Source organism: Netta rufina (assembly GCF_964035555.1).
Source record: "Netta rufina genome assembly, chromosome: 15".
NCBI classification, from domain to species: domain Eukaryota; kingdom Metazoa; phylum Chordata; class Aves; order Anseriformes; family Anatidae; genus Netta; species Netta rufina.
This window is the reverse complement of record NC_140138.1, coordinates 17,098,158-17,124,788: the sequence shown is the minus strand read 5'-3', so window position 1 is coordinate 17,124,788 and position 26,631 is coordinate 17,098,158. Positions and strand designations below refer to the sequence as shown.

At 66.2% G+C, this 26,631-nt stretch overlaps 4 protein-coding genes across 5 annotated transcripts in view; 3 read left to right on the top strand and 1 right to left on the bottom strand.

Annotated features, from left to right (window-relative positions):
- Nucleotides 1-213: 213 nt before the first annotated feature.
- Nucleotides 214-3,060, top strand: BRICD5 (BRICHOS domain containing 5; the record flags this gene model as incomplete). Its single annotated transcript, XM_084296184.1, has 6 exons — nucleotides 214-252; nucleotides 798-929; nucleotides 1,338-1,490; nucleotides 1,751-1,858; nucleotides 2,576-2,729; nucleotides 2,966-3,060. 6 exons carry the CDS (start codon nucleotides 214-216, stop codon nucleotides 3,058-3,060), a joined length of 681 nt encoding a protein of 226 aa, XP_084152310.1.
- Nucleotides 3,061-3,232: 172 nt separating this feature from the next.
- MLST8 (MTOR associated protein, LST8 homolog) lies at nucleotides 3,233-8,757 on the bottom strand. Its single transcript, XM_084295866.1, has 8 exons — nucleotides 8,554-8,757; nucleotides 8,007-8,058; nucleotides 7,762-7,924; nucleotides 7,598-7,673; nucleotides 5,305-5,457; nucleotides 4,987-5,111; nucleotides 4,437-4,600; nucleotides 3,233-3,935 (listed from the first exon to the last, which is right to left on the bottom strand). Exons 1-8 carry the CDS (start codon nucleotides 8,680-8,682, stop codon nucleotides 3,817-3,819), a joined length of 981 nt encoding a protein of 326 aa, XP_084151992.1. The 5' UTR covers nucleotides 8,683-8,757; the 3' UTR covers nucleotides 3,233-3,816.
- A 1,078-nt stretch (nucleotides 8,758-9,835) lies between these two features.
- Nucleotides 9,836-13,495, top strand: LOC311214938 (hexosaminidase D-like). Its single transcript, XM_084295813.1, has 13 exons — nucleotides 9,836-9,966; nucleotides 10,128-10,365; nucleotides 10,475-10,584; nucleotides 10,868-10,955; nucleotides 11,142-11,306; nucleotides 11,391-11,574; nucleotides 11,685-11,756; nucleotides 12,108-12,312; nucleotides 12,395-12,477; nucleotides 12,609-12,687; nucleotides 12,845-12,946; nucleotides 13,052-13,141; nucleotides 13,260-13,495. The coding sequence occupies exons 1-13, from the start codon at nucleotides 9,872-9,874 to the stop codon at nucleotides 13,441-13,443; spliced, it is 1,695 nt and encodes a 564-aa protein (XP_084151939.1). The 5' UTR covers nucleotides 9,836-9,871; the 3' UTR covers nucleotides 13,444-13,495.
- A 2,268-nt stretch (nucleotides 13,496-15,763) lies between these two features.
- CASKIN1 (CASK interacting protein 1) overlaps nucleotides 15,764-26,631 on the top strand; it is a gene marked incomplete at both ends in the record, with an annotated part of 29,917 nt that continues 19,049 nt past the window's right edge. For both annotated transcript variants that reach the window (XM_084295857.1, XM_084295856.1), the window contains one exon: nucleotides 15,764-15,857. In XM_084295857.1, coding sequence (XP_084151983.1) covers nucleotides 15,764-15,857 — 94 coding nt within the window. The remainder of the gene's footprint in view (nucleotides 15,858-26,631) is intronic.

Below are 26,631 nucleotides of genomic sequence, written 5' to 3'. Positions count from 1 at the left end.
TCCCCCTGCCCCTGCAGCTCTCAGGTTTCGCCCTCCTCGCGGGTCTGAGGCAGGAGCACCTGGCTGGGCGCTGCTTTGGCCGCAGGGACCACGTTCACGTTTTGCAGCTGCGTGCCCAAGCTTCTCGGGCACGTTCGGAGCCCAGGACCATGCACAGCCTGCGTGTGCTCCGGAGGCAGAGTTGCAGGAGCGAGGGCCTCATCTGAAGCGAGGATGGAGGGCGAGAGCAGCACCAGCAGCGCGGGCCCTGCGGTGAGTTCCCCTGAGCCCCAGGGATCACAGCAGAGCCCTCCCGCGGTGCCTGCCTGGGGCTGAGCTCCTGCAGCTCCCGTGGTGCTGGTGAGGTTGGTTCCTCACCTCTCCAGGGTCCACCACCGACTTCAGCCCCCTGTGAGGCAGCTGGGGCTGCCAGCGGGGTTTCCCTGCAGGTGCTGTGCTCACTCGGTGTCGGATGCTGGGGTAACGGGGGAGCAGAGCTGCATTTCTGTGTCTGTGCACTCCTTTCCCACCGGGGGGATTTTGTTTGCTGTCGGGGATCTTCCCGGCACAGTTGGGGCTGTCACATCTGACCGGGACTGATGGAATCGTTCCCATAGCGTTAGGGGGAGGCTGCAGAGCACTGAGGTCGATGGCTGATGGGGGCTCGAGGAGCCTGCTCGCTGTCTGCCTGCAGCGAGCCGAACCGCAGGAATTTATTGAGTTTCTTCGTGCCTCGGAGAACTGAAACATTATTTTTTTATGGCAGAGAAGTGTTCATTTTAACTCCCGTTCTTCCCTCGTTTTGCCTTGGCCCCCAGGACAGGAGGCTGGCAGCACCATTCCCGGGTCCATCCAGGACGTTCTGGATCATCCTGGCCGTTGCCTTGCTCCTTGCCGTCGTTGGCATCAGCACTGGGGGGATCCTCGGCTTCAGCCCCAGCTCTGCCCAGGTGAGGGGTGCAGGTTGGTGCAGGAGGGGTCCTGCCTTGGGGTGCGGGGCTGGGTTCAGCCCAGGCTGTGCTGCAGGCACCGAGCTGAGCAGCTGCTGCCTCGCTCAGCCCTGCCTGAAATTAGAGGAGCTGGAGAGCATCGTTTGTAAATATAGACCCAGGCTGGCATTTTGCTGTGCAGGCACGTCCCAGCGAGCCCCCAGCTGGGCAGGCATCGAGCCCGGGCTGCGAGGCCGTGGTGGCTGGGGGGACCCAGCAGAGCTTCCCTGGTGCAGCACCGGGCAGGGGGGCTTGGGGACACCACGGTGCAGGACGTCCTGTCCCCCCCCGGGGTCAGCAGGGTCCGGGTGGGGACACGGAGGTGCTGTGGGTGGCTGCTGGCCGGGGCTGCCCTCGCTGTGTGCCCAGGCCGGCTCGCAGGCGGTGCGGGTGATGCTGCAGGGGGAGCAGGACCCGCCGAGGAACCAGACGGCCCTGGTGGACGCGTCCAGGAGCACCGTGACTTACTACATCACCTCGCGCAGCAACCGCAGCGCCGTCGTGCTGTACGACAGCCAGAACGTGAGTGTGCCTGAGCAGGGAAAAAAAGCAACCTGCCCCTGCTCCCCGTCCCCCTGTGCCCCCAGTACCACACAGCCCCGGGGGGCACCCTGGGGACCAGCAGCCACAGCCTGCCCGGGATGCTCCCCGTGCTAAGCGAGGCGCAGCCGCGGTGGTTGCTGCACAGAGGAGACACGAGGCAGGGCCAGGGAGGGATGCCCACGGCTGGGCTCTCGAGGGAGCGTGCTGCCTGCTCTAACAGGGCACGTTTTATCTCCCAGGGCTACGTCTGCTACCGGCCCGCGGAGCAGCACGCCTGCTACCTGCGCAGGATGGAGCCCGGGGACCGTGAGAGCACGCGGGTGGCTCTGAGCACGGCTGAGCTGAGAGTGAGCGATGGGCACGGCCGGGGGGTGCCTGGAGGGAAGGGGGGGGCTGCGCTGACCGCCCTCTGCAGAGGGGCTGCCTTCTGGGCAATGCTGCTCCAGGCAGTGCTGCTTCGGTTCCTGCTCGGTGCCGGGCTCTGAGCGACTCTGGGAGCACGCAGACAGCTCCTGGTTTTGTTGAGGGCCTGCCTGCTGTGAGAAAGAGCAGAGCTGCAGGTCGGGAAGGGGCTCCGTCCCACAGAGGCGAACAGCAGGGCTTTCAGAGAGCCCAGTCCCGCTGTATTCTGTTACCTGCTCAAAATTCTGGGGAACAGAGAACAAAGAGGGGTCTGTGAGCAGCTCGCAGGAGGTGAGTCACGTACCCAGACCCACTGAACGAAACAGTAACGGGTGCAGGGGGGGTGCTCTGTTTCAGCAGCCAGCTGCCTGCTTTGGTTGTGCCCTGCCGGCTGCTCCCCCCTTCCTAGGGGCTGCCGGGGTCCCCCTGATCCCTGCTGGATGCCACCCAGCAGGGGTGCGAGGAGCCCTGGCTCCCCAGGAGAAGCAAGCTCCTGCCAGGCACTGGGGCTCCTTCATGAAAGCTCCCCAGCTTCCACTGACCAAAAGCATCTCCAGGGGGGCTCTTCTGGGTGTCTTGGATGTGCGAGCAGGGCTGGGGCTGAAGGCAGGGAGGGAGGCACAAGGTGCCCCAGGGGGAATTAACGGGGCCCTTTCCTCCAGGGCGAGGTGCTGCTGCAGCAGAATAACCAGACCAAGTACTACCGCGAGTTCCTGGGCATCCTGGCAGGGCAACAAGTGGACCCCAGCGGCCTGGGGGAGGCCGTCCAAGCCCTGTGCGAGCAGACACCCATCTTCTGGGTGAGGAGAGCAGGGGGTAAGTTGCATTCAGAGTCAGGCCCTTGTTCAGGGATCGCTGCCCTGCCGGCTCTCACCCACAGCCTGCAGCGAGCCGTGCTGCTGGTGCCTGCGGAGCTCTCCTTCTGGTCATACCCCAGCTTTAATGAGAGTGGTCATTCCCTCAGGCGTTCTCTTTCTCCGGCTCCCTGGGGACTTAGCTGCAGGTCTGCAGACACATCCCTCACCTCCTTTCTGCCCTCGCTCATTTGGCAGGTCCGGGGAAGCAGCGGCTGATCTACCTGTGCATTGACATCTGTTTCCCGAGCAACATCTGCGTGTCTATCTGCTTCTATTACCTCCCCGAGTAAGTCCCGCAGCCGCGGCTGCCCTCTCGCTGCTCTACATACTTGAACTGGATTCCTGAAAAACCTCTGCTTTCAACAAGGTAACATCCACATCGCCCGAGGGCTGCCTGCTGCTCTCACGCTGCAGTTCAGGAGAGTTTAGGAAAATAACAGGACTCTGCTCAGCACCGGCGGTACAGACGCTTTATTGCAGCTCTGCTTCAGGGCTGCATCGAGTACGTAGCTACTAGGAGACCTAGACAGGAACCGCGGGGAGTAGCTCGTGTTTGCTGGCCACGCGCCCTGCTCGACACGAGGTTATTAAACTTGTCGGGGGTGGCTGGTTTCATAACAGCACAGCGCTCCAAGTCAGGCTGTGAAATACACTTCGAATAAAGGGGTTGCAAAACAAGAAAACGGCGACTTTTCCTCTGTGCAGCCGACTCCCGTTAGGCTGATTTTTTTTCCACTTTGGGGTACAAAACCATCACGGGGCTGTTGGCAGCAGCCTCCGCAGGGATGCCTCCAGCTGCTCTGCGCCCAGCTCCCCTCTGTGGCCCCGTGCCTCCCCTTCCCTTTTGTCCAAGTGGCCTCTCTGCGAGGCCGAAGCTGAAGCCTGGTCTCGCTCCAGGCAGATGCTGCCCCTGCAGCAAGCCCAGAGCAAGCCCTCTCCCTCCGAGGGGACAGCACTGAGTGCCTGTCTCATGCTCCAGGGAGGGTGCTGGCTGTTTTTAGACAAGGGAAAACAAGCAGAGGTCCTTCCTTTCCCCCACGTCACCGTTATCCCAACACGCTGTCGTTGAAGGCGAGGCAGACGACTGCTTTCTGGTGGCCGCTGTATTCCCTCTTGATCTCTCCTGTCTCCACGCACCAAAGTCTGGCCAAGTTATCAGAGGAGGCTGCAACAGAAGGGAAAAAGAGAAGGAGGAGATATGGTGTTGCCCTTCAAACTTTTTTTTTTATTAGAAGAAAGGTTGTCCTCTCGCTTCATTCAACAGTTCTGAGTGCTGTTGATGATAGGCAAGGGAGCTGTGCAGAACAAGACACTCGGGGCATTTTGGTATTAGTTGGGATATTCAGCTCATCACAGAGAAGTTGCTGTGCAAATTACACAGGTTTTGAATGGACTTCATGCTGCAAGTACTGCAGGCAGCATTGCTACCAGGCGAAATAAACTGCACACGTGTCCATTTTAAACAGGAGGCAACGTCTCCCTTGTACAGCACAGGCTGAAAGCTGGAGGGATTTTGTGCACTGTGCGGTGGGCAGGAGGCTGAGGACTCTACCAGAACGGTTTTCTGTCCTCACACACACATCGGGGTTTGGCAGTGTCTCCCCTAGAGAACCTCAGTCCTGTGTCAGTGCCTGGCCCCATGGGCAGCGAGCTGTCGGTGTCCCACCTGTGACAATGTACTGGGAGTCCCCAGAGAAGGCACAGTCCCACATCCAGCCACGAGAGGTTTCCCCTGGGTTATTGCTCTTAATGCTCAGCTCTGTCATCAGAGAGAAGTTTGAAGTCCTCCAGATCTTACACGTCTGGTCTGCAGAACACGTAGCCAAGAGCCTGCAACGAGACACGCACGGGTAACCCCGTTAGTCACCGTGTGCCTAAAGCCTCTCATTAGTACGGGTCTGGAACAGTAATAAAGCAGAGAGCTGCGCTCTTTGTAATCAGATTTTTTTGGCCTTGTATTTTCTGCCTTATGAGTTCAAACTGGTGAAGGAGCACACCAAGTTCCCCGCTTGCTCCTGGAGATCAGCAAGTGGAGCCCAGCGCCTGGCTGGGAACCCACAGAACACTGCGGGACCACGGGGACACCCCTGGGACACCTCTGGGACACCCCTGGGACACCCGGACCACCGCCCCCACCCCATTCCTCCCGGGGCCCTGCAGCGCAGAGCCCAGAGCCAGGGGCACGGCTGCTCCCGTCGGGGCCGGCAGCCACTCACGTGGAGTCGGGGCTGAACTTGCACTGCAGGGCGTAGCGGTTGTGTGCCGGGATCTTGGTCTTGGGGATCAGCTGTGTCACCTCCTCCCCGATGCCGCCCGTCAGGTTCCACACGTAGCAGTTTCCCTGTGGGGAGAGGGGGATTTGTGGCCGGGCTGGTGGCCCCCACCTGAAAGCATCCTGGGCTCCCTGCGCCCCACCACAGTGTAGGAAAACTTCACGGGATGTGGGAACGGGGAGCTCTGCCCACGTGAGGATGTCCCAGGTGGAGCAGCCCACCCGTACATCGCACCCCACGGCCGAGGCTGTCGGAGCTCACCGAGCTGTTGACGGCCGCCATGTAGCTGGCGTCGGGGTCGATGTGCACCGAGTTCACCGAAACTTCGGGCTCTGGAATCAGCTGCTCGTTGTGGTCGGTTTTCAGGTCCCAGATGTGAATGGCACCGCTCTGATCGCCCACAATCAGCTCGGCCTGCAAAAAAAAAAAAAAACAGCAACTTCTGGGAAATCCCCCCAAAAGAGCAGCCCCAGAGCACGTCCCTGCAGCACCAGCCGGAGCCTTGCTCTGGTGTTAAGCATCGGGGTCCTCCTCTGCCTGACCATTCCCAGCACAGAGCTGGGCCTCTGCTCACCACTGGGAATGGTTTCGGAGCCCCAGCTCCCAGGCAAACAGCGGCCTGCTGATCGCCCTGAGCACCGAGAACAGGCCAGGCATCAATCTCACGCTACGCTCTGCAAAAAGGCTGTTTACCTTTGCAGAAGTGTTTGCTAATTTTATAAACCCCAGAACAGGCAGCAGGTGCCTAATTTGCAGCGCTGTTGTTCAGCCGCTGCTCCAAACAACATCCACAGAGGCCAAATGACTTTCAGCACGTCTGAGAAGCGGGCATGAGGATGCAGGTTGGCCAGAGAACAACTGGAGCGCTCAAGAGCGTGCAGACACCTGAAAAACATGAGCCTAAATAGGTTTTTCTCTCTCTCCCCTTCTCCGAGAGGGTAAGGACAGGAGCCAGCCGAAGGGCAGGAGTTCTGGCTCCGATCCCTGCTCAGCCCAGCAGACAATGCTGGCAGCTCTCCATTCAAACCGGGGCTTTTATCGACAGACTCGCAGTGCCCATGATTTTAGCAGAATCCCTAGAGGAGATCAGGTCATCAGGCACAGATGATCCTGTACCCATGAGCAACGGCCTGTTTCTGGTGAAGACAATCCTCCCTCGATATATTTAGCTGACTGTGCAGTGCAGAGGCGTCTTCTGGACGCCGCAGTCCTCAGCCCACCCTTAGCAGGTGCGAGTACAACTGCTATGCTGAAGCCATCACGGCTTTACCCAGGCTGCAAGAAATCCCTCTGAGAACTGAGCCAGCAGCGCTGCAGCGAGGAATGGCACAGAGTGGTGAAGCTGCCTGAATAAACACCGCCACCTCTGGGCTAATTAACTCTGGCCTGCTCGCAAACCAACGCTTCTCCTGCAACTCAGCAGCATCATGGTCAGGGATTAGTTCACGTTTATCATCCACGTACAGCATTTGTTTCGCTGCAATATGTTCTCACAGCACTACGGGAGCATCAGCAGCATTTGGGTGAAGTCTGGTCCAAATAACCAGCATCAAATTCAGGATTTGCAAAACTGAACCCTTGCAAAATCAAAAGCAAAGAAACATTTCTGTTACTGGTCTTTTTAAAAAGATCTGCTCTCGAGACACACAAACCTCGCACTGCAACATCTGCAACTCCAACCCTGCAGCCCTGTGCATGCAGAACGGACTGGACGTGCTGCTAACACTGCACTGAGAGGCACCGATTCTCACTGCCATCTCCTCCAACACATCACACTCCTTGTTAGCTGTGTTTCCTCAGCCCAAGCAATCCCCGTGGCAGCTTTTGAACCAACCGGTGGCTCCCCAGCAAATCCAACAGGAGTCACGAAGGGAACTGGGGCTGTGAGCCTCTCTGCTTTTTCTTGCTGGCAGCGCTAACACCCTTGGTTTGACTCATGGGGTGGTCCCCAAGGGGTGGGACGAGAGGCTGACAGCCACTGCGCTGCCTCAAGGCAACAGCCAGCAATTAGCACAAAGCTCAGCAGAGGCACCCACACACCACTCAGCCTGCAGCAGGTGCCAAACAAAAGGGGTGCGAGCCCAGGATGTCCACTCACCCACAGCCCCTCTTGGGGGGTGTTTGCTTCCCTGTGCAAGGCAGCAGCAGGGACGTGCTCTGCCTGCACCACGAGGCTGTCCCCACACCCACCCCAGCCCTTGGGGCACGAAGCTGTCACTGCTGGTCCCGCAGTGCCACCAGCACCCCCAGCCCCCAGGGGCAGAGCATTGGGGTGCCCACCGCCTCCTCCAGGAACAACAGAGGTGAGGGGCTAGCAGGGACAGAGCTGTACGGCTCCAAACCTGTCTGCGTGTGGCTGTGAGCTAACGACCATCTCTGCATCACCTTGCTGAGAGCCTGCTCCCACCGACCTGCCCCACGCAGCCAGTGTCACGCGTGTTTTCACCCCGAGAACACGCCTTGCTGCAGCTGCCAGCACAAAACTGCAGCCCCCCGGCTTCCCCAGGAGTGATGCTGGCAGCACGAGCTGGGAAGTCACAGAGATGACACTCACCTGGTTGGGGTGCAGGCAGACACAGTTAATGGGGGCGTTCACCTGGAAGATCCGCTGGCACTGGAGGTTGCGGGACCTGCAAGGGAACGACCTGGATGTGCCGGAGCTCCCCGGGGCACCCGCGTGGCCCCATACCGGGGGGGAGCGCGGCCTCCCCAGCCCACCTGAGGTCCCAGATGCGCGCCATGCAGTCCTCCCCGCCCGTGTACATCCAGCGGCCGTCCTCGTGGAAGCCCACCGAGGTGATGTTCTTGCTCACGCCGTCGTAGTTGATGACGGGGTTGGGGTTGTTGGAGTTGAGGTCGTACATGCGGATGTGCTGGTAGCCTGCGGCACCGGGCGGCGCTCAGCGGGGCTGGGGGGGACAGGGACGGGGCCCCGCCACCGCCACCCAAACCCCGGGGCTCACCTGCGGCCGCGATCATGCTGCGGTCAGGCGTGATCTCCAGCGCGTTCACCTGCTGCGGTGCTGGTAAGGACGGGAACGGCACCAGGACACCCCGGTAACGGCACCAGGACCCCCCCCCCACGCACCGGGACCCCCCGGTAACAGCACTGGGACCCCACCATGTAACAGGACCCACCGGTAACGGCACCGGGACCCCCCCCCCCCATGCACTGGGATCCCCTGGTAACAGCACAGGGACCCCACCACATACCAGGACCCCCGATTAACGGCACCGGGACCCCCCAGTAACAGCATCGGGACCCCACCACATACCAGGACCCACCGGTAACGGCACCGGGACCCCCCCCAATGCACCGGGACCCCCCCAGTAACAGCACCGGGACCCCCCACACACACCAGGACCCCCGATTAACGGCACCGGGACCCCCCCACACACCCCATCCCTCCTCCGTTCCCAGCACCGGGACCCCCCTCACCCCCCCACCCCCCCACCGGCTCCCCCCGGTGCCACCCCCGGTCCCCCCCCCCCCCTCCCGGTGCAGGATACGGAGTCCTGGTGCTGCACGGTGCGCGTGCAGATGCCGCTGTGCGCCTGCCAGAAGCGCACGGTGTGGTCGTACCCGGCGGTGGCCAGGATGACCGGGTCGCTGCCCACCGTGCCCTGCGCCGCGTTCATGGCCCCGCCGCCACCGCCGCCACCCCCCGGTCACCGGCACGCTGCCCCGCTCTGCGCATGCGCCGCGCGCCTCCCGCGCACGCACCCCGCGCCTCTCCCGGCGCGCTGTCGTCACGCGAGGGGCGTGGCCGTGCGCATGGAGGGGCGGGGCTAGAACGGGAGGGGGCGTGGTCTGCGCGGAGGGGGCGGGGCTGGAGAGGCGGCGGCACCGGGGGGGCACCGGGGGGGGGCAGCGGGGACACGGGGGGGGCGCGGGGACACCCGGGGGGGGGCCGGGCGGGGGGCAGCGGGCACCGGGCAGCTCCCGGTGGGCGGCGGCGCTCGGTGCGGGCGGGCCCTTTAAGAGCGGCGTTGGGGCGGGCTCGTGCCCGCGCCCGGTGCCGGTGAGGGTGGGCGGGGGGAGCGGGGGCTTCAGCGGAGCGGCACCGGCACCGGGAACGGGACCGGCACCGGCACCGGCACCGGCACCGGGACCGGGCCGCCCCCGCCGCGCCGTGCCCGCGGGTCCCGGCTGTGTCAGGTGAGCGGGGCGCGCTCCCGGGGGGCTGCGGGCACGGCGCTGCGGCTGCCACCGCCACCGGGGAGCGACCGGCACCGGGCCTGGGCGCGGGGGGGGGTGAGCCCCGGGACGCCGCCTCCCCGTTAAATAACGGGAGGAGCCGGCAGCGGGGCAGGGCGAGGGTCTCTGGGCTGCCCCCCAGCCCAAGGGGAGGTGAAGGGGCCGGGGATGGCACCGCAGCACCCCAGGGAGCTGAAATAACGTGCTGTGTGCTCCACTGCCCGCTCCCCGGGGGCACCTGGTGCTGGGGGGGGGGGCACCGTGGCCGTGCCGCAGCCCCCGCCCTGGCCGTGCCCGGTGCCCACCACCCGCTGCCCATCGCTTCTCCCCCCGCAGGTGCCATGGCCACCCCGTGATGCCACCTGGCAGGGCTGTCCCGTGAGCAGCCCCCATCCTGCCGCCCTCGGAGGTGACACCGGAGCACCCGAGGAGGGTGCACGTGGGGGCAGAGGCAGGTCCCAGCAGCAGCCCCCGGGGCACGTGAGGTAGGGGGGGCACCGGAGGTCTCAGTGCCCGTCCCTGCGGGGGAGCAGGGTGGCAGGAGGGGTCTCGCCGTGTCCCCTTCCTCTGGGCCTCACGCGGGTCTGTGGGGTGCCCTGCTCTCGGGGTCTCGGTCGCTGCCCTGCAGCCATGGCCTGCCAGCGGAGCACCAAGCTGAACCTGCTGCGCCTCGCCGTGCTGCTCGTCGTGGCCTTGGCCGGCATCAAGTTCCTCCTCCGCGACAGGTGAGGTGGGAGCGGGACCGGGACACAAGCAGGGGGAGCCCTGCGGGGTCGGGGAACCGGCGGGGGTCTGCGGGGAGCTCCTGGGCTGTGCCCACGCAGGGGCTGGGTGCCAGGGGCAGGTGGTGCCTCCGTGCCCATCAGCCCTGCTCTGCTCCCTGCAGCTTGACCCTGGAGCTGCACAGGCACATCCCCAAGGACAGCGGCTTCTGGGGGGACACGGGTGACACCGGCCAGGGCGCCGGTCCCCGGAGCCAGGCTCTGGAGCTCCCCGTGGCAAAGATAACGGCCCCGAGGCAGGGCCCTGGGCAGCAGAGCCCCAAGGACAGCAGTGCCACCGAGATGAGGCTCGTGCACCTCGACCTCAAGGGAGCTGCGCCCAAGGTCTCCTACCTGGAGCAGGTGAAGGCGCTGGGGACCAGCCAAGTGGGGCAAGGCTGGGCCTGGCTGTCCCCGCTGACACCCGCACCCAGGGGTGCCAGCAGGCTGAGCCCGCCCTGCCGTCCCGCAGCTCTTCCCACTCCTGTCCCGGCTGGGTGCCAACGGGGTCCTGATCGAGTACGAGGACATGTTCCCCTTTAAGGGCGAGCTAGAAGTCCTCAGGTCTCCGTACGCTTACAGGTGAGCTGGGGCTGGTGCTGAGCTGGCCGAGGGGATGCTGGCACCACCAGCACCAGTCTGGATGTGCCCTGCCTGGGCTGTGCCCGAGCTGTGCACGGTGCTGCAGGCAGACCTGCTCCCTGCTCTGCTGGGTCAATATTTGTGGCCCCAAAGCCAAGTCCTCACAGGTATGGGGCAGCCGGGAGACCTGGGGTGGGGCAGGATGCTGGAGGAGGAAGAGGAGGAGGAGGGAATGTCCTTGTGCCCGTGTGGCCCGCACTGAGGCTGTCCCTGCCCTCCCCAGCGAGGAGGACATCGACTGGATCCAGCAGCTGGCGGAGCTCCACAAGCTGGAGGTGGTGCCCCTGGTGCAGACCTTTGGGCACGTGGAGGTAGGGGCCGGGAGCATTTGCTGGGGGGGGGACAGGATGGGGACACCGAGAGGTGGAGGGGGGCTGTGTCCCCAGCACCTGGCTTGGAGATGGATGCGTCACTGGGTCCGTGTCCCCAGCCCTGTTCCTTTATCCCCCCTTTTTGGCCCACGTCTGGCCCCCACGGGGGGTTTCCTCCCCGCGCAGTTCATCCTCAAGCACGAGAAGTACCAGCACCTGCGGGAGGTCGAGCGCTTCCCCAACAGCTTCAACCCCCACGTCCCGGACACGCTGGCGCTGCTCAAGAGCCTCCTGTCGCAGGTGATGGAGAAGCACAGGCGCTCCTCCTGGATCCACATTGGGGCGGACGAGGTGGGCTCTGCGGGACCCCGGGCACCGCCGGCTGCCAGGCCTGCCCCGAGGCGTGCTGAGCACCCCCTGAAACCCCAAATCCAGGTCTTCCACCTCGGGGAGGGGATGGACTCCAAGAGCTGGATGAGCCACAACAGGGGGGACGTGGGCACCATGTACCTGAAGCACATCAAGCAGGTGCTGGGCTTCATCACCGCGCGGTACCAGGGGCTGCGGGCGCTCATGTGGGACGACATGCTGAGGAAGATCAGCACGGGAGCCCTGCGGGGTGAGAGGATGGGGACGGCAGCACTTGGGCATCTTGGTGGGGGTGTGAGGACCCCCAGGCACCCTCCTGCTGCTGGTCCTGATGCTGATGTCCCTGTCCCTGCCTTGCAGAGTCTGGGATAGCAAAGCAGGTCTCGCCTGTGGTGTGGTTCTACGCGCCCGACTTTGAGGTCGAGCAGATTGGTAAGGTGCCGTGCCAGGACCCTGGGGTGGGGAGAGGGGGGGGACACGACCCCGTGGCTGGTGGCACCGCTGCTGTAGCCACCACACTGAGCCCAGCTGGCCCCCAGGATGGTGGCACAGGGTCACACAGGGCCTGATGCCTGTCCCTGCCATCCCGCTGTCTCAGGGGTGATGCTTCCTGCTCACCTCGGCCACGCTGGCTCCCACTTTCCTTCCAGCCCCGAGAAGCCCCCCTGTGCACAGGCTCCTGCTTTGGGCAGCGCAGCCCCTGGCAGCTGGGGGTCCCTGCCCACCCCGTGCCAACCCCACACCGCTGAGCCGCGAGCGTGACCCCGCTCCCCGGTGCCGCAGGGCAGTTCCTGGCCAAATACGCGGAGAGCGGCTTCGAGGCCGTGTGGTTCGCCAGCGCCTTCAAGGGCACCACGGGCCCGGCGCAAGCCTGGCCCCCGCTGAACCACCACGTGAGGAACCAGCTCAGCTGGCTGCGGGTGATGCAGGCCGTGCCGCGCTTCGCCCCGCTGCGCTTCCAGGGCATCGTCCTCACCGGCTGGCAGAGGTGGGCGCCGTGCCACGCGTCCCAGCCCCACCGCCCAGGGAGCCACGCACGAGGTGACAACACGGCTGTCCCTGCCCCGCAGGTACGACCACTACTCGGTGCTCTGCGAGCTGCTGCCCGTCGGCATCCCCTCCCTGGCTGCGTGCCTGCAGACCCTGGTGCACGGTGAGCGGGGCCGTGCCCCTCGTCCACACCCTTCCAGCATCGCTGGAGCCCCCTTGGCTGCCAGGGAGGGGGCAGCAGGGCTTGTGGTGTGGTGTGGGGTCACCTGGGTCCCCTCTCCTCGTCCTCCTCAGGGGGCTTCATGGAGGAGACGCGGAGGAAGGTCCTGGACGTGCTGGGCTTCCAGAGCCTGCAGCTGGAGCAGGGCACGTGGTGCGTGGCTGCGGCACGGAGCGGGGTGCCCCGGGGGGGAGCAGGGAGTGCTGCCCCCAGCCCTGCAGGGTTTGGGGGCTCACCACCCAGCCTGGAGCCGTGGCTGGTGCCGTGCCACGTGCTGGGCTCTCACCTCCCCTCCACGCTTTCCCCGCAGTGAGGGAAGGGGAGCTTTCCCCGGCGTGGAAATCTATCACATGGTGGAGCAGGTAAACGGCCACCTGAAGGAGAGCATCCAGAAAGCCCTGGAGGAAGAGAGGTAAGGGCGGTGGGAGGGTCTGGCCGTGGGGCTGGAGCGGCGGGGCCCTGCAGGGTCTGGGTGGCCCCCTGCCCCCTGCACCCCCCATCCCTTGTGCCTCCCCAGCGGCATCAAGGGCTGGTTCAGCCCCTACCATCGGAAGCACCAGTTTGGGAACCCCCGCAACATGGAGAGCTTCGGCAGCAAGCTGCTCAAGTACGTGGGGTGCCGGGGGGCAGGAGCAGCCCCGGGTCATCCCCCCCCACTTTGAGGAGGTCCCAGTCTCGCCCTGGGGAAGCCGGAGCCAGCTCTCACTCCCTTCTCCCCACCCCAGGCTCCACGAGGACTGGGAGAGCCTGGTCCATGAGCTGCGTGCCCAGCTGGAGAGCATCTACTTCCCCGACACGGTGGAGGAGTGGATGGAGGAGAACGTCAACCCCTACCTGGACCAGCTGCGGGACCTGGTCCGGGATTACCGGGCCATCATCCGCCTCAACGCCCGCCCCAAGGCGTCCTAGGGGCTGTGCTCCCCCACCCCCCAGCTCCAGCTGCCCCCCGGGACTGGGCTGCAGGAGCCCCGGTCGGGGTTTGGTTTGCTGGCTGCACCCCCCCTCCTGCTCGAGGCATGGCTGCTGGTTGTTTCCTACTGCACAGAGAGCTCCTGCGCGCCCCCCTCCCACAATAAAGTATTTTTGTAGATGCTGCTGGGTGATGGAGGGGGGCACGGCTCTGCCCCCTCCCCGGGGGAGAGGGAGGTGAAGCAGGGGCAGGGATCAGCCCGGCTGGGTGGGGAGGGGACCCTGCTTCTCTGTCCCGGGGGGGCTTCAGCTGCTCGGGGCTGGGGCCCCTTTTTCATTTTCAGGCACCGCAGGTCCTGCCCCAGCCAAGGTGGCCGTGCCTCTTGTGGGGGCAGCCCTCGATCCTGCACGGGGGGAGCCTGCACGGGGTGGGCGTCCTGCAGCAGGGGTCCCAGCGAGGGGTCCCGTGCGGCGGTGCCCCCACGTGCCCGGCCCTGCTGCAGGGGGAGGCGAAGGGAAGCCCCCCCCGTGCCCACAGCTCTCCCTGTCCTAACGCTGGTTTGGGCTCTGTGTGCACAGGGCGGTGATGTGGATGCTTCACTGCACATTGTGCTGCTCCGTGAGGACCAACGAGGCTTGGCAAGAGCCTGGAGGGAGCTGCAGAAACACGGGGCACTCTGGGGCTCCTGCTGCCACAGCGTGGCTCACGGGGGGGGGGGGGGCACACAGCTCTGCCACCCGTGTCCCAGTGCGGTCTGGTGTCCTGGGGGCTGCCCCATCCCCAGGTGCTGGGTGGGAAAGCCTTGAGACAGAGGGCTGGGGGTACAAAGGGCCCTTTGCTGAGGAGCTGTGTTGATGTCCTCGAGTGGTGGCAGACCCCAGGGAAGCCCTGACCTGCCGGGGCAGCCCGGGCACGTGCAGAGCCCCAGCCCCCAGCCCCGGGGAGCCCCGCAGCAGCTCAGGTCCCCGTGCGGCCGCGCACCACCAGCCTGCGGGATTAGAGGGCAGATTAGGCGGCGTCTCGTGCTGGAAACCCAAATGTCCTGGATTGGAAAATGGGGGCAGGGAGAGGAGAAGGACCCCGCTGCCCCCGAGTCAGCCAGAGCCGGGGGCTGCAGGGGGAGGTGGGGGCTGAGGAGGGTGCCCGTGGCTCCAGCTGGGCACCGGCCAGCCTGGGCAGGCCTGGGGTGGGCCAGGGGCACTTCAGGGCTGTTGGTCTGGGTGTTGCCTTGTGCCCCCCATCCTTCCCCCTGCCACATGGGTCTGTGGCTGCCTGTCCCCGTGCCCTGCACCCCGTGGGGCTCTGCAGCTGCCTGCCCTATGCAGCCGCCTGCTCGCTGCCCCGCTGCGCCCCAGCTGGGTGCCAGCTTCTGGGCACGCACACCCCAAGGTTGATTCTCCAGAGCTGGGACCTCAGCAAGCCTTTTAGGCAGTAATTCGCCTGGCAGAGCAGAAATTTGTCCCCGACTTTGTGCAGGTGCTGGCAGAGCCTTGTCCATCGCTGCCCCATTTCCCAGGGGCTCCCCAGCACCCTCCCGGCCCCGGCCCAGCCGGGCAGCCCCCAGCACCTTCAGTGCCTTCGGGTCCTTCAAGCCGCAAAAAAACGCCCGGGGACGAAATGTCACCGGCCATTGTGTCTGCACAGGCGGAAAATTAGGCAGCAATCAGGGCTTTATTTGCGGGAATCCAGCAGCTCCCCCGGCCCGCTTCCCTCCACCAGCCGCCGGGGGGGGACTGCAGGGGCCGGGCAGAGCCGCGGGACGGGGCCCTGGGACGGGGCCTCCCGGCGGGCACGGCCCCCCCGGCCCTCCCCCGGGTGCCGCAGCCGCACCGAGCCCCCCCCCCGCATCCTTACCCCGCTCCGGCCGCACCGCGCCCCCCCCCGGGAGCCCCTCTCCGGGAGCCCCCAGCCCCGGGCACCCCCCCGCGCCCCCTCCCCTTCCTCCCCCCGGACCCCCCCAGCCCCCTCCCCGCGCTCCCGGCGCCCCCCCCCTCTCCCGCCGGGGCTCCCGCCCCTCCGTGCCCCCCCCTCTCCCCCGTATTTCCTCCCCCTCTCCGCTCCTGCCGTGCGCCCCGGTGCGGCTCCCGAGCGGCCGCGGTACCCCCCCCACGTTCCCGGTAGGGCCCCCCCCGCCCCGCCGCGCCCCGCCCCGCCCCGGGCGCCCGCCGCCGCCGCCGCCCCCGCCTCCGGAGCGGGCTGGGGAGTGTGGGGGGGGGGGCCCCGAGCCGAGCCGAGCCGCGCCAGCCGCCCGCCCGCCCCTCGCCGCGGAGGATGCTCGGGCCGTGAGCCCGCAGCCGGCAGCCCCGGCGCCGCGGAGCCATGGGCAAGGACCAGGAGCTGGTGCAGGCGGTGAAGGCGGAGGACATCGCGGCCGTGCAGAAGCTGCTGCAGAGGCCCAAACCCGGCAAAGCCAGTGAGTGCCGCGCCGCGCCGCGGGGGCCGAGCCGAGCCGGGCCGGGCCGGGCCGGGCGGGGGGGCGGCGGAGCAGCGGGCAGCGACCGGCAGCGGCCCCGGGCAGGGCGGCGGGGGGGGGGGGCGCCGGTACCCGCAGCCCGGCCGCCCTGCCCCTCCCCGGCTCCGAGCATCCCCGGTGCGGCGCGGTGCGGTGCGGTGCGGGGCGGGCGGGGGCCCCCGGGCATCCCCGGTGGCGCCCCGGGGCTCGGCTCGGCTCGGCTCGGCCCGGCTGGGGGGGATCCGGCGGGGCCGCGGGGGGGGGGGCGGGAGGCGACGGCGGAGCGACCCCGGGAGCCGCGCGGGTGCTCGGAGCTGCAGGGGCTCGGCGGTCCCGGTGCAGCCCCGCAGCGCCTCCCGCACTGCCCGCGCCCCGGAGAGGCTCCGAGCCCCCCGGGGAGCCGGGCCGGGCCGCTGCAGCACTGGGGGGGGTCGGGAAGGGCGGGGGGGGGGCATCCGTGCGCGTCTGTGTGCACGGCCCGTGTGTGTGTGTGTGTGTGTGTGTGTGTGCGCACCAGGGCTGCCGCCGCCTGCACACGTATGTGCGTGTGCCTGGGTGCAGCTGTGCCCGTGCTCGTCTGCGTGCGTGCCCGGGTGTGCGTGTGTGCCTGTGTTTGGGTGCGGGACTGTGTTTGTGTGCCGGTGTGTACCCTGGCATATGTGTGTTTGGATGTGTCTGTGTTGGTGTTTCTCCGTGTGGGGGTGTTTGGATGCATCTCCACGGGTGTCTCCCCGCGAGCATCTCTGCGCCGGGCTGTGCACAGCCCTCTCCAGGCGTGCACACCGCCGTGGACGGCCGTGCGCGAGGCTGCGGGGGTGTAGCTGTGCGTCTCCGTGTGTGTACATGTGTGTGGCTCCGGGAGTGTCTGCTCCCTGTGCGTTCCAACTGCTCTGCTGAGGCGTTTTACCCGGGACTGAATTATTCATGGTGCTGATGCAGCCGCAGGTTTCAGGCCTTGGCGTGCAGGGCTGGCGGGGCCGGGGGCTGTCCCTGGGCTCAGGCGCGGCCCCCGGGGAGCACCCGCGCGGCACCGAGTCGCAGGGACGCTGCGCACAGCCCCGCCACCACCGTGCCCACAGTCCTTCCCTCGGTGCCCCCCAAATGTGGGCACCCCCGTGGCCCCGGAGCTGTGCGGGGCTGGCACAGCGTCCCCTGATCCTGGCTGCACAGGGGTGTTTCTGCCTGGCTTCTTTCTGAGCTGGCCCAGTGTGGGTGTCCCCTGTGTCCTGGTGCTGAGCAGGGCTGGCACAGCCTCCCCCATGTCCCCACTCCTGTGCAGGGCCAGCATGGCATCCCCCATGTCCTGGTGCTGTGCAGGGCTGTTGTTGCATCCCCTGTGCCCACAGCTGTGCAGGGCCAGCACGGTGTCCCTGTGTCTAGCTGCCATGCAGGACCAGCACGGTGTCCCCTGTGCCTCCAGTGTCCCTGCTGAGGGTCTGTGCAGGGAGGGAACAGGCTCCAGCACCAAGCCTCCTTCTTCCCAACCCATTTCAGGTGCTGCCACTTCGCAGCCTCCCAGAGCAGCACACGGGGACAGGAACCATGTGTGGCTCACACACTGTCCCCACGCACCCCTCCCAAGCCCCCACTGGCCTGGGCACACAGCTGGCATGGCTGTGACAAGAGCCAGCGGTGCTGTGCCGAGTGCCACCACCTCCTCCTGCACCCATCTCTTCCCAGCCCCGCTCCATCCCATGTCCCACTGCGGAGCCCCCCGGGTGCTGTGCAGCAGGATGCCCGTGGGACCCAGCAGTGCTCCCAGTGCCAGGCTCCTGGGAAAGGGACAAGGGACCCCCGTGATACTGAGCCTGGCACCGGGGGGATGCCCGCTGCAGGCCCGGCTGCTTGCCCCATGCCCTGGCCGGGCTGCACCTCTCCAGCTCTGCTGGAGCCCCCGGGGCTGTGCTGGGACTGGGCTGCTCCTGCTCCCAGGGGACCTGACCCAGAGCAGTGTGTGTGGCAGTGGGTGCCATGCCCCTGGCAGCAGCAGCGGGGCTGGGGGAGCGCTGAGCAGTGGCTGTCCCGATGCTGGGTGTCCCCGTGCCCCCTCTCCATGTGCCGTTCCCACGCGTGCCTCCGGTGCTCCCCGCGCTCTTCGGCACCGGGAAGATTTGTAACTCTAGCTCTGTTATCTGGATAATATCCTATTCATGTGGGGTTTAATAAATGAGATTTTAAAAATCCCTGCGTGAATTAACACGGGTTGCTATGGCGACGTGGGGCCCGATTTAGCAGAGTGGAGTAAGAGTTTGTGGGGCCCGGGCCGGCCGCAGCGCGCACCGCGTTCGCTTCCCGGGCATCCATAATTGATGAGGTTGTCTGAAAGTTACGCAAATCAGATGCAGGGATTTGGCAGCAAACTGTTTCCCTCCCTGTCCCCTCCTCCCTGGTGCTACCTCGAAGAATTGTAGTGACTTGGCGTTTTCACCTCGCCTCCCCAGCCTGGGCGCTGCGGGGCAGGAGGGGGACCTGGGGCGTCCCCAGCAGGGGCTGTGCTGCTGCGTCCCCGTCCCAGGCCTTTGGGCAGCAGCAGATGGGGCTGCGCTGTGCTGGCAGGGAGGTCCCTCGGTGGTGGCATTTTGGAGCAGGCGGGCTCCTTCTCTGCGAGGTTGCTGCCGCGCTCATCTTATCCACTTGGAAATCGCTTCTGCATGGCCCCCTGTGCTGCGGGAGGGACCTGGAGCTGAGGGACGGGTCCCGCTGCTGAGTTTCTCCCACCCACCGTGCTGGGCACTTTGCAAATCACTTCCACGTGTGGCAGGTTTGTGCAGCACAGACATCCTGTCCCGTGTCCTTGTGTGCTGCAGGAGCTCTGGGTCCCTCTGTGGGGCTCCTGGGGCCGGGTGAGCTGCACTGCCTGGCCGGGCTCACAGCTGGGCATGGGGCTCACCACCCTTCGGGACGCTGCCATCCCATGGGGACTGCTCCTGGGCCACAAGCTGGGGCACAGCTCCAGGAAGGAAAACTGCTTCGGCCGCCGTCCCAGCACAAAGGGGGCCAGCAGAGGCAACCCGGGGCCAGGAGGTAGAAGCCAGGAGCCAGACCCCTCTGGGGTCCCGGGCAGGGCCCTGCCGTGCCGAGGGGCTGGGTGTGAGCGGGACCCCGGGATGCAGCCCTCGGGGGAGGCCTCCTGCCCTCCGGCGTGTCCTCCTGCGCGGCGGCCAGTTAATTCCAGGTTTTTTTTTGCCTGCATTTGATTGCATTAATAATCTCCTCTGATAACAGTATTTAATAAAACCGGGCTAATATGGCGCAGTTAGGAAATGTCTTTGACATTTTACAATTCAATTTCCATGCAGTAAAAGGCAGGGCAGCTGCAAATCCAATTGTGGTGCAGTGCACAGGGCGCGTGTGGCCGGCAGCCGCCGGAGCTGCCCGATTCCCCTCAGCCCTCCAGCAACACAGGAAACTTCCCTGGCCGGCAGCCGCTGCTAATGGCTCCCAATGCTGCACGAGGCAGCCCCTGCGTGCTGCAGGGAGAGCCCGGGCACCATCCAGCCGCCCTGGGCAGCGGGAGGGACCCTACAAGTGCCACCAGCCTCCAGCAGGGCCAGGCTGGAAAGGGCTGTGGGGCCAGATCCTGCGGCAGCTCGGCCAAGTGCCCCTGGTGATGGTGCTGGGAGCCTCCATCGCTCGGCTGGACACTGCTCTCCCGGCCCCCCCGGCCCCCTCAGCACAGATTGAGGAGTGAAGCACTGCGGGGAGATGGCAGCGCATCCCCAGCGTGGGGCCCGAGGGGCCGGGTGGCTGCCGTGCCTAACGACGTGTCAGTGCTTCCCCAATAAACTTCTTTTCGGGGTTTATAACCTGCGTGTGAAACCTCGCACCGAGCAGGGACTTGGCAGCTGGGAGCACGCCGACATGCGCCAAGTTTCCTTCCAGAGGGGGATTATTACTCAGCCCGGGGTGACATGTATTTATTTTACATTTTCTTGCATCTCTCTGGCTGGGCTGAGGCTGCCGGCACGAGCCCTCCCCTTCCCTCCTGCTCCCGTTTTGGGGCCGGCTGCGGGGCCTGGGCAGCAGGGAATGTGGGCCAGCGGCTCGGCGCCCAGCCCCAGGCTCCCTCACTGGCCTGGATTTCCTCACGGCAGTCCCGAATTCACCTGGTTTGACACCAATTAGCCCAGTGTCTGCGCCGTGGCCCCTTGTGCTGGGGCTCTCGCAGTGCTTCCCGCCCGGGGACCTTGCTGGCGGCCGCGCTGTGCTCCCGGTGCTGCCGGTGCCACCGCGCTCCCCGAGCAGCCAGCACTCGGTGGCGGGGCGATGCCGCAGGGCACGGCCAGGACCGGGCTGCTCGGGAGGGGGCTGTGGTGCCGTGGGGGGCTCGGGGTCCGGCGGTGCCGCAGGGCCGGGTGCTGCGGCCCCAGCTCCCCCTCCACAGCCGCCCTGCGGTTTCCCGTAGCCAGCCTGGCGTCTGGCTTTCTGCTGCTCGGGCTGCACTCCCTTTAACCCTTCCCTTCCCTCCCCAGCCTCCAGGAAGGGCTGCAAGCACCTCTGTGGCTCGGTGCCCCCGGGTGCCCCCAGCCCTCTGCGCTCCCCTGTGCCCACGGGGCCCTGCGGGTGGCTGCACGTGCGTGATGAGGCCGCGAGGCAGCCCCGGTGGTGATGCCCGTGGATGTGGCTGCGTGGCAGTGCCAGGGCCCCGTGGGTGCCCGTGGGGCAGTGGGTGCAGCGGGAGCCCACCCCAGAGCCGTGTCCGTGGGGTCCTCGGTGTCGGACACACGGCAGGCAGGGGCTGCGGTCCCACTGGTGGTGTGGGGCTGGGGGCAGCGTGGGGCTGGGGACAGCGTGGCTGTAGGGCCGTGCCCACGGTTTGCTGCTGTGCTCTTCCTGCTGGTGTGGGTTTTGGGAGTGGGGTGTGCTCGAGGTCCGGGGCTGCTGTCCCTCTTGCTGGGCGCTCACCACAAACCCACTCCGCACTGGCTTTGCCACGCTGGGCAGCTAAAGGTGCCTTTCACAAGTGTTCAAAGCACCATCGGGAGAGCACTAAAGAGTGAATTTGCAGATATTTAACGGCTGGTCTGTGCTACTGCTGGGCCAGGCTCCTGCAGGTGAGGAAAAGGGGCTGGGAATCAAAAACTGCTTGTGCTCTGCTCGGACACTGCTGCCCCGTGCCTCCATCCCTGCTTTGTTCCGCTGCTCCAGACCAGTGTGCCAGGAGGCTGTGCTGTGCCAGGCCGGTCACCGAGCTGGTGAGCAGCACCAGCACCCAGCTCTGCCCCGGTCACCGTCCTGCACACAGCGGGGACAGGAGCAGGACTTGCTTTCCCGGCCCTCCTCGCCCTGAGGGCTGCAGGCAGCACAGCCTGCCCGGCAAGGGGCCGGTGCCACCGGCAGGTCAGCTCCTCGTGCCAGGCTGAGAGGGATCTTTAAGCTGTAATGAAATGTTAATAGTATTTTCCAACTCAATACGGGAGTGGAAAATGAGGTGTTTAACACCAGGCTCTGCAGCGACAGGAGCAATCAGCCTGAAAAATGGGAAGTCAGGGACGCAGTGCCGGCCTCGGCACGGCCTGCTGCTCCAGCACCATGACGGATGGATGCCGGGCCCGGGGCAAGCCGCACGGCTGGGGGAGCACGGTGCCAGCACGCTGGGGGTGAGCGGCTGGCGGGGGGGTGCCCCCTCTGCCCACGTCTCCTTGGGCCCTGCCAGCAAGGTCGCTGTGGCTGCAGGGTGAGAGCAGGGCCCTCGCAGTGGGGATGGAGGTGGTGGGGGGGCTGCTGCATCCTGCGTGCTGCTGGGACCCTGGGTGCTGCCGGGCCCCCGGCTCTGTGCCCTGCGTTGGCCCAAATCAGCCCGAGACAGAGCAGGTTGGGGTCAGTGTGCAGCCACTGTGGGTGCTGCCTCTCTCTCTGCTGCCTCCTGTGCCCCCAGCCGGCTGCTCTGCTCTGGTTTTGCTCTGCCAGCCTGCCTGTGTGCCCCTGTGCACGCGTGTGCATGTATGTGCCTGTGTGCAGCCAAGTGCATGTGTGCCCTGAGTGCATGCGTGTCCATCAGCTCCCACGTGCATCATGCACCCCTGCGCATCCCTGTGCACCGTGTGCATTGTGTGCATTGTGTGCATGCTCTGTCCCTGTGCATCCCTGTGCATCCATGTGCATCCCTGTGCCCTGTGTGCGTGCTCTGCCCCTGTGCATCCATGTGCACCACATGCCTGTGGCCGTCTCCGCCGGCCGCATCGGCAGCGCCTCCTCCTTGGCCTGGCGCGGGGCTCGGCGCTGGGGACGGCTCTCGGCGGCAGCCGCCGGCTGATCCCTTCCAGATGTGGCTGTCGGGAGCCCGGCTCCGCGCCGCCTCCTCACCGAGGCCCACGTAGGTTTGGGCCCGTTCCTGGCGGAGCAGCTGGAGCGCACAAAGCAGCGCCTGCCCGGCTCCTGCATTGCAGCTGGGCTGTTTACGGCGTGCTCCTCGCGGCTCTGTGCTGCTCGTCAGCATCTCTTCTTCCGGCTGTCTCTGCTCCGGCGTTCGCAGACCCTGAGGTTTTCTCTCAGTGAGCCCCCCCCACCCGGCTCCCCAGCCAGCTCCCTCCCAGCGTGTGCGGTGCTGGGGACACTGGGCACACTGGGAGCAGACCCGCGAGCCCTGTCCTTGCCCCGCAGCGCTGTGAGGCCATGAGGAGCAGCGTGCCCCTGCAGCTGGCTGCTCTGGGTGGCTGCACAGCATCCCCTGGCTGCACAGCATCCCCTGGCTGCACAGCACCACCCAGCTGCACAGCACCACCCTGCTGCACGTCCCCACGCTGCGCCCGCCTGGCCACGGTGCTGAGGGCGCGTGGTGGGCATGGAGAGCTTGGCAGTGCTGGGGGAGGTGGAGCAGGTTTCCACATGGTTGAGGACTGATGACTGCACTCCAGGCACTGTGTTTAAAGCAGCCCCCAGGGCCTCCTTTGGCAGGGCAAGGTCTGGGAGCCCAGGTCCCAGCCCCGCAGCGGTGCGGAGCTCCCTGGTGCTTATCTGGGCTCTCTGCACGCACCCAGAGGCACAGGCTCTGTGTCTGCCAGGGAGCTCCCCAGCGCTTTCCAGCAATGCCTGGGCTGCAGCTGGATTCGTGGGAGGCCAGATGACAGCAAGGGTCATTAGTTAATGATGCTCCAAGATACTCAAGGATCCCAGTCCCTTTCTGCTGCCCAGCGGGGCTGGGGCTGGACCTCCTGACCCTCCCTGGCCCTGGGAAGGAGGCGAGGGACAGGGACAAGGTGAGGGGGACAGGCACAGGGACAGGCAGGGCTGTGTCTGCCCCGGGGTGCAGGCAAGCAGTGCCAGCACCTTCCCTTCTCCGCTCCCCCAGCCCCGACCCAGGCGTGCTCGTCTGCCCCCACCCCCAGCGCACGGCAGCCTCGCCGTGTTGGCGGTGCCTCCTTGCAGCCGGTGCGATTACTGAAAATTACCTGTTTAACATCGCCCTGGAGCTGGGAGAATAGACTTTCAATTAAGGCTCCGTGAAAACAGCACCAGCACGGATTTCAGCGGAGCCGGGGGTGGGCGTGCGGCTGGCGTGGGGCCGGCGGGGCGCTGCGGAGCCTCGTGCCCCCCTGCGGCACGCGGTGCCGGGACCGCCACCTCGCCGCCCTGCCCGTGCTGCTGCTGCCCTCCCCATGGCCCCGGCCACACAGGGGGACAGCAGGGTGACAGCAGGGTGGCTGCAGTGCCGGTGACACACGGCACCACGCGGCAGGGGTCAGGTGAGGATACGTCCTGGTGGCGTGAGGGAGCGGGGATGCTCACGGAGCTGCTGCTGAGCGCCGCTGCCCCGGCACGGCTCTGGTGGGCACCACAGGGTCTCCTGACGGGAGGATCTGAGGTTTGGCACGGCCACGGTCAAGGTGGCTGGGTCTGGCCCCAGCTGCTCAGCAGCTTGGCTCTGCTCTGGGTGTCCCCCGGTCCCCTCCGCCTGTCTCTCTGCGCTCCGTCCTCCCCCATCCGTGCCATCCCTGCCTGCCCTGGCGGCCTGGAGGGACAGCCCGTCCTTCCTCCCTTTGGTTCTGAAAGTTTCCTTTTTATAAAAAATACAAAGGAGTCCCCGCTGCCTCTTGAAAGCTGCATTTAAGTTGCTTCATTCTGGCCCCAGGGGACAGCCCTGCGCTGCTGCAGCACCGTGACTCAGGCTGCCACGGCCTATTGATTTTGAAGTGCAGATTTCTCGGCTCCCCAGGGAAGGCTCCGCGCGACGGCCGGGGCATCCGGAGCAATCCGTGCCCATGGCCAGGGCGGCCCCACGCTGCCCCTCGGCCTCCCCCCGGAGCTGCTTTTCCCTGGGGACAGCCCTGCTGCACCCAGCCGCTCGGCAGCCTCCGCAGCCCTCCTGCACCCGGTGTCCCTGCCCTGCCACGGCAGCGGGTTGAGCATGGGACCCGCAGCACCCTGGTAAGGGGAAGGAGGGACGGAGGGACTCCCCGTGAGAGCTGTGGGTCCCTCACATGCTGAGCACGGGGCCAGCAGCCCCCAAAGCACGCGGGGATTTGGAGAACAGCTTGTGACGGGCAGTGGGATCCAGCTGTGCTGAGCACTGTCCAGCTGTGCCGGGCAGATATCCAGCTGTGCCGGGCAGTTGTTGTCCAGCTGTGGTGAGCAGAGGCTGTGCCGCTGTGCCGGGCGGCTGCCACCCAGCTGAGGTGGGCACCGAGCATCCAGCTGCAGTGTGTCCGTCCCAGCCCTGCTCCTCTTTGCCCCAGGCAACCCCTTCCTGCGCAGGCAGCACACAGCCCTGCTTCAATCGCATCTCGCCAGCAGCCCGCGAGCTTCCCGGTGCATTATTTATACAGTCAACATAGATCAGAAGATGATAATGGCTTCATTAGCATCTCAGCATAGCGCGGGGCTCGGTGCTTGGCACGACCTTGGCTGCAGGAGCACAGGCACGTTGCTGTCGGACAGCAGCGAGGAGCAGCCCCCCCCCCGGCACAGCCTGCGGTGTCCCGGTCCTCGCCGGGCACGTCCCCCCGTCACCTCCACACGTTCCCCGGGGGCACACGCGTGAGCAGAGCACGTGGCCACACGTTCTGCCCATGCGCGTGCCCGTGGGGACCCGGTGACACAGAGCAAGTCGGACTGCTCTTGCCAGGGCTCCTCATGCAACGCGAGCTTCCAGCGCCCGTTGTTGGCGTGGCACTCGTCAGCAGGGATATAATTAAGAGCAGCTATTTTGGATGCTTCCTTTATCTGGCAGCTCACAGCGATGTCACTGCAGGATCCCCCCCGCACCCTCTGAAGTTGGTGCCGCGATCTTCGGTGCCTGGGGGCCGTGGCCAGGCTGGGCTCGGGCACACGGAGCTGTGGGCACCCTGCGGGGTCACCCCGTCGCCCCCCGGCTCATTAGCGGCCGCTGAGCCGGGGAGGCGGGGGGGGGGGCAGCCGCAGCTTTCCCCTCATTAAGCGGCTGTTGATTTCGCGGAGGTTGGAGCCATCTGCTCGGTGCAGCCTCCCTCTCCCTGCTCCTGGCACGCCGCGGCCACCCAGCCCTGCCAGGGGGAGCGGGCCGGGACGCCTGCGTGCCGCGGGGCCACTCTGCTCCCTGCGCTTTGGCAGCGGGGGCCTGGCTGGGAGCCCCCCGGGACCCCGGCTGGGATCGATCGCTGCTGGCGCTGTGCTGGCTGTGAGCGCAGGGGGTTGGCAGGATGGCACGCTGATGGGAAGGGAGAGGAGCCCCCGGGCAGGGCTGTGCGCTGAGGCCCTGTGGTGCCTGGTCCTGTGCGCAGCAGGGCTGGAACAGGCAGGCAGGGAGCTCCCCGTGGCACGCACCGGGGTGCCAGCGGCCAGGCACAGCACTGGGGGGGTCCAGGCGATGCGTGGCTGGGTGCTGGGGCCCAGCAGCGTGGCTCCCCCCAGCACATCCAGCTCAACCCATGCATCGTCCCCGTCACGGGCATCCTGCCCTGTGGGAGCGTGCGGGGCTGCGAGAACGGGGCCGGGCAGGGCAGCGCGCCTCCGCCGCCACACGCCGGGCTCTGAATTCAGGCGTGCACTGAGCTGCTGCGATCCCGTCGCTTAAGTAAAGGCATTTATGGGAGTAGTAGCTGGGATTAGCTCCCCGAGGCGGTGTTTACACGCAGCAGACTCTGTTTATAGTCGGTGTCTATGGCAGATGTCTGCGTCTCTCTGTGTGCACAGCAATCTCTGGCTGAGGATGGACCGGCAGTGCTAGGGCTCGGATCCCGGAGCAGCTCAGTTCCCTCCCCTGGAGCAGCTGATCCCATCCTGCTGGGCACTGCCAGGCCCCTCGGGATGCTGTGGGGTGCACCCTGCTCGTGATGGCACAACCACCACCCGAGCAGCCCCCAGGGAGCAAAGAGGGGACGCTGGGGTGCCCCAAGGACAGGGCTGGGCTCACTTGTTCCGAGCAAGGCCCCAGCTTTGGGGGTGCCACCGTCCCTCTGTGCTGCAAAACATGCCCATAGCCCTGGCTTCTGCACCACGCGAGCAGGACAGGACAGCACTCGGTGCCCACGGGTGCCCGGTGCTCTCTGTCACTGCTCCGGTGGCCCTGGCAGGGAGGAGAGCCGGGGCTGTGCCGCGCGGGTGAGATGCAGCAGCAGGCTCAGCAGCCGTGCAGGAGCTGTGCTCTCCTCCCCGTCTGCCCATCGCCTTTTGTGTCCGGTATTTTTAATTGGCAGTGTTCTCAGCTTCCTCTCCTCTCCCTCGTTAGATGGAATTTTCCTGGTTCTTCCATGCCGTTAACGAGCTCTCTCATGCCTCGCCCCCTCCAAGCAGGCCGCGCATCCCGCGCCGTGCCTGA

Bases quoted from the DNA above. Each gene is read 5' to 3' on its own strand.
- MLST8 (XM_084295866.1), bottom strand. From the start codon at position 8,682: ATGAACGCGGCGCAGGGCACGGTGGGCAGCGACCCGGTCATCCTGGCC. The intron at 5,458-7,597 runs GTGAGTGTCATC...TTTTTTTTGCAG, and splicing joins TCTGCCTGCACCCCAACCAG to GCCGAGCTGATTGTGGGCGA. The intron at 4,601-4,986 runs GTGAGTGGCTGC...GTCTCGTTGCAG, and splicing joins AAGTTCAGCCCCGACTCCAC to GCTCTTGGCTACGTGTTCTG.
- LOC311214938 (XM_084295813.1), top strand. From the start codon at position 9,872: ATGGCCTGCCAGCGGAGCACCAAGCTGAACCTGCTGCGCCTCGCCGTG. The intron at 10,585-10,867 runs GTGAGCTGGGGC...TGCCCTCCCCAG, and splicing joins AGGTCTCCGTACGCTTACAG to CGAGGAGGACATCGACTGGA. The intron at 12,313-12,394 runs GTGGGCGCCGTG...CCTGCCCCGCAG, and splicing joins GTCCTCACCGGCTGGCAGAG to GTACGACCACTACTCGGTGC.